At 39.9% G+C, this 9,048-nt stretch overlaps 1 protein-coding gene across 1 annotated transcript in view; it reads left to right on the plus strand.

Moving 5' to 3' along the window:
• The window catches only part of asmt (acetylserotonin O-methyltransferase), a gene marked incomplete at its 5' end in the record, with an annotated part of 13,383 nt that extends 4,366 nt beyond the window's left edge, over positions 1–9,017 (plus strand). The window contains 4 exon segments of the mRNA XM_014011524.1: positions 1,425–1,543; positions 5,893–6,033; positions 7,736–7,858; positions 8,501–9,017. Of these exon segments, the coding sequence (XP_013866978.1) occupies positions 1,425–1,543; positions 5,893–6,033; positions 7,736–7,858; positions 8,501–8,718 (601 nt within the window).
• Positions 9,018–9,048: the final 31 nt, after the last annotated feature.

Here is a 9,048-nt window from a genome sequence, read left to right on the forward strand (position 1 = left end):
GTACAGTATATATATACACGTGTGTGTACTTGTTTTTTTACGACAGAGTGAGGACCATTTGTGCCATAGTTACCATCAAAGTGAGGTGTTTGATGTAGAGTGAGAACCTCTTCAATGTCCTCACTTTGTTTGAAGCTCTGCTGTGCTTTACTAGTTAGGTTTAGAGGTATGATGAGAGTTAAGTTTTGGTTCAGGTTAGGGTCAGCTATAGACCAGTAATGGTTCATTTTAAGGAAAATGTCTGGGTTAGGCATAAATACAATTCCAAAAATGAATGGAAATCAATATGATGTCCTCAGTTTGATGCAAATACAAGGATGTGTGTGTGTATGGGGTGGGGGTATGACACATGTGGACTATTTTAAAACAAAACACCTACAGGAGGGGACCACTGGTGCATGTGGACTAAGTCGAGTCCCTGTTTGGTTTAAATGCCATTGGTGGGATGGGGGTTCGGTTTAGGACCAAGGTGTGAATTGAGTTCAGGTTTGGTAGAGGGTCAGGTATGTACCTGTGAGGTTAGTTTTAGGGTAGGGTGTCAGGGTTAGACTATAGAAATCAATGAAAGTCAATGGAATGTCCCCAGTTTTATAGCTGTGTGTGTGTGTGTGTGTGTGTGGAACTTACTGAAGCAATCTAAGCCAAACCACACATAAAACACCAGTCAGACAGACTGCATAATTCACTTTTAGAGTTTCATAAGTGTAAAGTAATATTTCGTAGTGTGATCCCGCATACCAAGACAAAGAAAAGTTTTACCAGCTAAGCTTGTTTTTTGTACAGATGTGATGGTATAGCTACAAATAACCACAACAAAGAATTTGCCATTTGAGGACGTTTAGTATCTTTTGCTCCAAATGCTTTAAATGGAAGCTGACAGTCTTCTGTTTGGCCTCAGAGTCATTTGTATTTGTTCATATCCAGTGCCGTCAGAGTTTGAGGCCAACAATGAGTCACTTTAAAAGTTCCTCTGGATGTCATTGTGTCTTGTGAAGTTGGTTTGAGGATCAGATGACTGAGCACTTTGCTACAGTGGAGTTTACAAATGGAAGCAGTGCTGCAGAAGAAGTGAGTGTGTGTGTGTGTGTGTGTGTGTGTGTGTGTGTGTGTGTGTGTGTGTGTGTGTGTGTGTGTGTGTGTAGCCCTCATGGTGGTTCTGCTTGATGAGGTGGAGATTCCTCAGAGCAGCAGCACTCACCACAGGCTCTTCTGTTCTGCCGCGCTCTGTCTATCAAACAGACATACACCATGGTGAAGCCACTGGGAACAAAAAATAAAAAATAAAAAACAACTTTTTTTTGTTGTTGTATAAATTCTGTGCACTTTCTTTGCACTTTCACCCGTGGGTGACAGATAAAACGATGAGACATATAACGGAGAGGAATTAAACAAAGTTTTTTTCCACCCCTCTATGTTTTGTGTAGGAACGATGAAGAAATGATGAATTTCCTGGAGTTAATGAATTCTATCTGGAAAATATGCGGTAAAGATGTCATCACAGCCTTCGATCTTTCATCTTTTAAGGACATTTGTGACATTGGAGGTGAGATTTAAACACCACATTTAGTAATAAAACAAACAGATAAATYACGTTCAGAGTTTTTAGTTATCAAATCAGGAAAAATATGGATTAAAATCCAATTAAACTCTTTAAAAGTCCCATTTAGTTCTGTTTTACATGAGGATATAAGTCAAAGAGTGTTCCTGCTTAATAAAATTAACCTCAGAATTGAAAAAATTAAATAAATAAATTGCTAGCTCTGTATCCAGCTGGCCACAGGTGGGCCGCAAGCAGCATGTACCGCTTCAGCTGACCTCACAGGGGAGCTGTGGAACCATTAAAAGCATACGGTCGCTCCATTTGTGTGTCCTGCTCCTTTGTGACTTTCTCAACATGGGGTTGCCTGTTCATGCTTATGCATGAAGCTGCACGTCCAAAAAGTGTGAGCAAGTGAGCATCAAGAGCCTCAAGGACGTGACTGCAGTGTCCCATGTAGACCGTGTGTCTCACACAGCATCTGTCCTGTCTGTGCCCACCTGCTGCTCGACATGTTGTCTGTCAATCTCTGCAGCTAAACTGCAAATATGTGTTTGTTTGAGTAGGCTATTTGTTTGCCTGTTCTTCATTCTGTGATGATTTTTATCTCAGACGTGATAATCTGGCAGAAGAGAAAGAAATGTTCAAGATAAAAGTAGGTCTGACGTAACCTGAGCTTTAATGTTGCTCACTGATTCATATAAGCACATATAGGTGCTTATTAATCTTTGTATATTTTGTACCACTAAATTGTTCATATTGCAGATATGTCCCTATAATCTGTTCTGATGCAGCCGTCGACTTCCCTCTCCCCTTTAAAACCGTATCAGTCTGCAGCATTTTAGCACAAAAAATAAAAGCGTTTCTACCGCAGAGGAACTTCAACTAAGAAGTGTAGCAACATCCAAATCAATATCCATGCAGATTCTCCACAAATGTTGATTGTGACTAAATATATTTTTGATTTCAATGAAATGCACACACCAGCCTAAAAATACCTTCAAAGATGACATGACTAAAAGGCAAAGAGCAAAGACGGAAACAATATTAGTGATGAAACAGCCTTTCTTTGTGCAACAGTCACACTTTCATCAGAAGATCATTATTGGGAACAATAAAGGAAGCTTCGGGGTCTTGAACAGAGCGTTGTGTGTTTGCTTTCGCTCCTCCTTGTTGCTCTTTGATTTTTCTCCTCTGCCGACCTCTGTTTGATGTGAGAGCTATGCGGTATCGTCTGTGTGAGTGTGTGTGCAAAAAAGCAGGAGCTTTGTGAGAATACACTCATACAGCAGCAGCAGCAGGTCATGCTGCTCCATAGCTCGGAGGAATGCTTGCTCTGCGTGCGCGCACATAAACACTCACCGTCCCAGCTGACTGGCTTTAAAGGTTTGTCAGAGTGAGATCCTTTGATGCTCCATTCTGCCTCACTCCAACACTCAAACTCTGTCTTTTTCCTGCTCCCAATACCCCCTTTTCCCCCCCAATAACCACCTGTCACTTTCTCCTTTCTGCTCGAGAATGTCAACGGAGGAGCAAAAGATTTATTTTTCCATATAAGCGTTTTGTTTTTGCTCTTACATGTAAAAAAAAAAGAATAACTAAAGATTAGTTACCTCTATGAAAGTGCAATGTAGAAGCACTCGGAGAGTGCAAACCTCCGCCAAGACCAATTCCTCCCATCCTGTTATAAAGTTAATGTGCAAAAGCAGAGATGGAAACACATTTGCCGAATAAGTTCTGATGTAGCGAACATTTAAGCAGCAGTATGCACAGAATTTCTTCCCAGTGGAGTCCAATGTGGAAAAAAAAACAGACTCGTCACCCGACGTTATTCATCATCAAACTGGTGTCGGATTAAACCTCTACGTTTTCATCAGTCACATTTCACCATGTAAAACGTCTGTTTTATCTCCTTGTATGAGTTTGTAATGGTTTGACTCTCTTTATAAAGTGCTTCCTGGCTCCCCCCATCTCCAAACTTTGAGGCCCGGCAGCTCTCTGTTTACAAGCCTGGTAGAGAAACTGTTTTGATTGGTTGTTTTGGAAATGTGGTGTGTTTGAGGAAATGGGGAAAAATAGGTTTCATGATGCAGTCACCTCCTGGTCACAAAACGTTCTGTAAATGTGCATATTATAGCAAAAATTATTCATCATTAAATCTGGTTTTAACATTACTTTTATAAAGTTTGAAGTCCGTGCTGTCCAATCCAGGTCACTGTTTTTTATAGAAGCCCTGTGAAAGCATCACAGCTTTGCCGATCTCAGAGTGTTAAAAGAAAAAAAATTCCTGTATCCTCATCGTGATCCGGAACATCACCAAAATTTAAAGGTGTGTCCCTTGGCCCAGTACCCACGTGTGTTAAAAATGTCATGACAATCCGTCCACAAGTTTTTGAGTAATGCTGTCCACAGACAGAACCACAAACAGACATATGCGACCAAAAACATTACCTCGCCCTTGGCGGAGGTAACTAAAGATTAGTTACCTCTTTGAATGCATATAATGCACAAATCTAAAGACAAGGGTCACAAAATTACACTTTTAGATGAAGTGAATGTTAGGGGTTGGTTGTGTGTTAGGTAGCAAGTGATATACCAAATTTTAAATTTCCAAGCAAAAATAATAATGATAGTAATCAGTTTAAAAAAAAAACAAGTCAGCATCAAAATCTGAGTAACTTTGACAAAATGGCTTTGTGAAAGAAAGTACTTACTGGTGCTCCTGTTGTGGAGTGGTTAGGCTTTCGAGGTTCGAGGAATGACAACTGGTGAATTAGTGACAGAGTGATGAATGCCTGAGGCGTTTTAATGCAGCTGAGGGGCGACGGCTGCCTCGTGGAGTACAGACAGGAACTGCTCTGTGGCAAATAGCTGATGGCCTCAATGCTAAGAATGATAGAAAGGTGTCAGAATCCAAAGCCGCAGACTTCTCAGTCATTTCTATTCATACATCCATTTCTTTGAGCTGTAAAACAGTTTGGAAACAGCACTAATCTGGTGTCCACAGACAGAGAAGGCAGCAGCAACTCCCTCTGGAGAAGTCAGCCCACTCTTTAATAAAACACGTTCAGAAAGTTGGAACTTGTTGAAAAAGTTGAATTCACTGTTTTCTCAGCGCTCACAAATTTTAGCTCTTGCACCTTGGCTCGTTGGGAAAACACCACGAGCCACATTTTCCCTTTATTCAGACATTTATTTTCCTAACACTTTTAAGACAATACATGATCTTAAAGGGATCCACGATTAGTTGTAACATTAAACTTTATTTGATAAACATTTATTTTAACTGTAAAATAAAGACTGTAAAAATACTGTAGGCTGTTTAGTTTTGTAAATTTTTTAAAATATATTTTAACATGGATGGAGCCATTTTATTTACACGCAAAGCATTCTGGGTAAATGATGACATCAACTAGGTCATCGGTGCGAGGCTGCTAGCGAGCTATATCTGACGATTGACTCTTTTAAATGAAACCAGAGAGCGTTGACAGAGAGGAGAAGGTAGAAATGACTCAGCCTGGAACTGAAAATATGGATGGAGGACAACAGAGCTGCTTCATGGAAGAAGAACCTCAGCTTAGCCTGTTAGCCTTCGTGCTAGCCCTCACGCTGTATTACCTTATATGTATTAGCTCGGCGCTAGCGCGACAAACAAGCTAAACTGAGGTCCTCCATCCATATTTTCAGTTGCAGACGGAGTCATTTTTGCGTTACCCTCTCTGTCATGTGGATGGAGGACCTCAGTGACAAGAGAATGTGTAGAGCTGAGCTAATACATATACTGTATATGGTGATAGTGTTGGGGCTAACYCTAAAGCTAACAGGCTAAGCTGAGGTTCTTCTTCCATGAAGCAGCTCTGTTGTCCTCCATCCATATTTTCAGTTACAGGCTGAGTCATTTCTACCTTCTCCTCTCTGTCAACGCTCTCTGGTTTCATTTAAAAGAGTCAATCATCAGATCTTGTCCAAGATTAACCTTCAGGGTGGATATAGCTCACTAGCAGCCTCGTGCCGATGACCTAGTTGATGTCATCAATTTCCCAGAATGCTTTGCGTGTAAATAAAATGGCCCCATCCATGTAACATATTTTAAAATTTTAGTTTAAAAATTATAAAAACTGAACAGTCTACAGTATTTTACAGTCTTTATTTTACAGTTAAAGTATTTGTTTATCATATAAAGTCTAATGTTACAACTAATCGGGGATCCCTTTAAATGTATGTTGAGTAAAAGTTAGTGACATCCAATGTTGTTGTTTTTTTCAATTTGTGTGCAGCGTGTCTGTAATGGAACAACCACCTTGTCATTGAAGGTTATGCAGCATAACTAAAAGTAATTTTGTCCTTCCTTCCAGGCTGCACCGGAGCATTAGCCAAGCACTGCACGTCAGTCTACCCACAATGCACTGTGACGATCTTTGACCTCCCCAAGGTGGTGCGCATATCGCGGGAACACTTTGTCAACGAGGGTGAACAGAGGATAAGCTTCCTTGAGGGTATCACCATTACAAGTGTATTAAATTGCTCCACGTTAATGACAATTTAAGTGAAACACCTTTACACACAAATAATTAAGAAAGCGACCCGAAAGAAATCACGACAATGTCGGGTGCATACAAAAAGGAGCGAATGGACTTCCATATTCATGTTGCTTTTCCTATTTTTAATCTGTTTGTTTAACTTTTTGTGTTTTAATGTGGCGATATTAAATATGCTCTGCCTCATTAAAGTTATATAAGCACCTGGCACATGTCAGGCCAAGGAAAATGATGGCAGAATTAGGTTACCTGTTTAATTTATTGGGATAAAAGGGTGCATCTGCTGTTTTGCTTTTACCTTTTGTTGGGTGTGCTTCATGAAAGCTGATCTGTACCACAAACTTTACCAAACAATTAAAACTTAATCCTCAATCCTTAATCATCAACACAAACTGAGTCTCCAGCAAATCATGTGCTTATAAAATGATACATAGAGACTCAGTCAAATATTGTATTACAAATGTGTGTAATCATGCCACTAATTATGCAATCCTGATCACTTACCTAGATATTTAAATAGCACAAGAATTTTAAGCACAAACATCCACTTTTTTATACAATCACCCCATACAGTTTTTGTTCCCCTGATTGCTGCAGGACTAAAATTCTTGTGTACAAAACCGTCTATTTGTACTCAACACCTCCTTCGTTGGGTTGCCACTGCACCACAGCAGCTGACGTGAGAAAACAGCTCGCAGCAGCAGGTAATCTTCAAAAACCCTGCAGAGAAAGTCAATTCCCGCCCCGACTGTTCACATGCAACCTGTGCTGTAACCCAGCATCTTTAGAGTCTTTGATTGAATTATTTTGTTTCTACTCTGGACACAAAAGATAGACCCCAAAATGCAATGAGAGCGACTGAGTGAGCGACCGGCTAATGGATGTTTTTCTTCCATCAACATTGAATGTTTGACGGAGCTCGGAAATGTGCTGTAATCAATGTGGGTCACATGCATTTCGAATAATTTGATTACAGCAGACATCATCCATTTGTGGTAATTATGTTTAAGCGTGTAAACCACTAATCAAGTCATGTCATTAGTTGAGGTCTTGTCAACAGAATTAATAATTACGTGAAGTAATTAAATCAGATAAAGAGAAGCCTGTTAACCAGTTTTAAGGCAGCCCAACTTGGATCCTTAGCAACATTCATATTACCCACACATCCTTTATATTACAGCTGAGCATTAATTCTGATTCTCTTCTGCTATGCATTCTGCTCAGTACTTCATGTTTCACATTACATTTCAGATGCATCACTTTCATTCTTGGCAAGGTCTAAGGAGGAAGTTACTATCATTCCGCACTACATCATTATGAAAGTGAATCTGCCTCATCATTGTATGCTGCTGAAGACTGAGATTTTGTGTAGCAGTAGCTGAACGAGTTGGACTGCTGACCTTAGGAGACAAAAATGGCTATAACTCAGCCAACGTTTCAGATACGTAGCTAAAACTTGGTGTGATAGTGGCTGAAAGACACGTCTTACAAGATCCTGCAATATTGCAGGAGATAAGGTACTTTTATTTTAAAACTTTGTCTATAGGAAACWGTCAAAAGTCATTTCTTRAAAGAATGCTAGACCATTAAAGTTGATCATGTAAAAGTTGTAGATTCATAGTGTCCTGAAAATTCAACGTTTTTGTTTTTGTGTTTTAAGGGGATTTCTTCAAAGACCCTCTGCCGGCAGCTGACCTCTATATTGTTTCCAGAGTCCTCCATGACTGGACTGATGAACGCTGCATAGAGTTGCTCCYTGGAATCTACAAAGCCTGCAAACCAGGTGTGTGTGTGTGTGTTTGTGCATGTGTGCGTTTTAGTGTGAAAAAGATCAGTACTTTTTTTCTTTTTCTTCTGCTAGAAATGAGACGGCAGATTGTATCCCACAATGCAGCTGATCCCAGTAAAATCTGTTCCTCTGGCTTTGATCAAAGGCAGACAACAGACACAAACTCAGCCAAAAATATGAGGGAACAGGAGGGAAGGGTAAAAAAAATGATGATAAAAGATGAGATGCTTCCTTTCTTGGACAGTTGCACATGTTTATATGAGCTTAGTGTTATCCATTGATAGATTTTAAGGGTGAATAATGTGAAATTATGAAGGACTTTATAAATTTRCCCAATAGCACAACCATTGTTGTACTATTACTGCATTACTTCTTACTTTTGCAAACCAAATAAATAAAACTGTGTGCTGCGAACCATTGAGTTTTTACTTAATTGTGCAGAAAGTTTTAATACGAGACTGTATTTTGTTTGCTGACTTTGTTCAACACTGATCCAAAAATCAGTTTCCCACACCAGACAATACTTTCTAGCCTGGTAATTGTTGCTGTGAGGTTTGGCAAAAACTCTTTGACAATGTAAACATTCCCATAAAAACAAAGCTAAAAAGATCCGTCRTTGTATTGGTTCTGCTGCAGGAGGCGGTGTGCTGGTGGTGGAGATGCTGCTGAATGAGGATGGATCTGGCCCGCTGACGGCCCATCTCCACTCCCTGATCATGCTGCTGCAGACGGAGGGCAAAGAGAGGTCAGGGTCTCATCATGCTGCCCTGCTAAAAGCTGCTGGCTTCACCAACATCCAGTACCGATTCACTGGAAAGCTCTACGATGCCGTCCTGGGTTACAAACAGAAATAGGTGCAAGATTTTATGCAATGTCAAAAAAGAAAAAAAAATTCTTGCATTTACAAAATTGTCAGTGTAGTTGTCTTGATATGTGACCCTGAAAGGAATAAGCGTACAGAAAATGGATGGATGGATGGAACATACAACCTTTTTCTGGATTAGGCATGGGTTGATAATTTGTTTCAATTTCTACCACAGAATCAAAACCACTAAATTGTTTTGTTGTGCAATCACTACAGTATCATATTTGTATCTTTCCTACTGGTGATGGCGGCAATGGGGTGCCGTTTGTAAAGTTACACAGTCAAAAATTACCACCAATTTATTTGTTTTATTTAGTCT

Source organism: Austrofundulus limnaeus, unplaced genomic scaffold (assembly GCF_001266775.1).
Source record: "Austrofundulus limnaeus strain Quisiro unplaced genomic scaffold, Austrofundulus_limnaeus-1.0 Scaffold81, whole genome shotgun sequence".
Taxonomy (NCBI): Eukaryota; Metazoa; Chordata; class Actinopteri; order Cyprinodontiformes; family Rivulidae; genus Austrofundulus; species Austrofundulus limnaeus.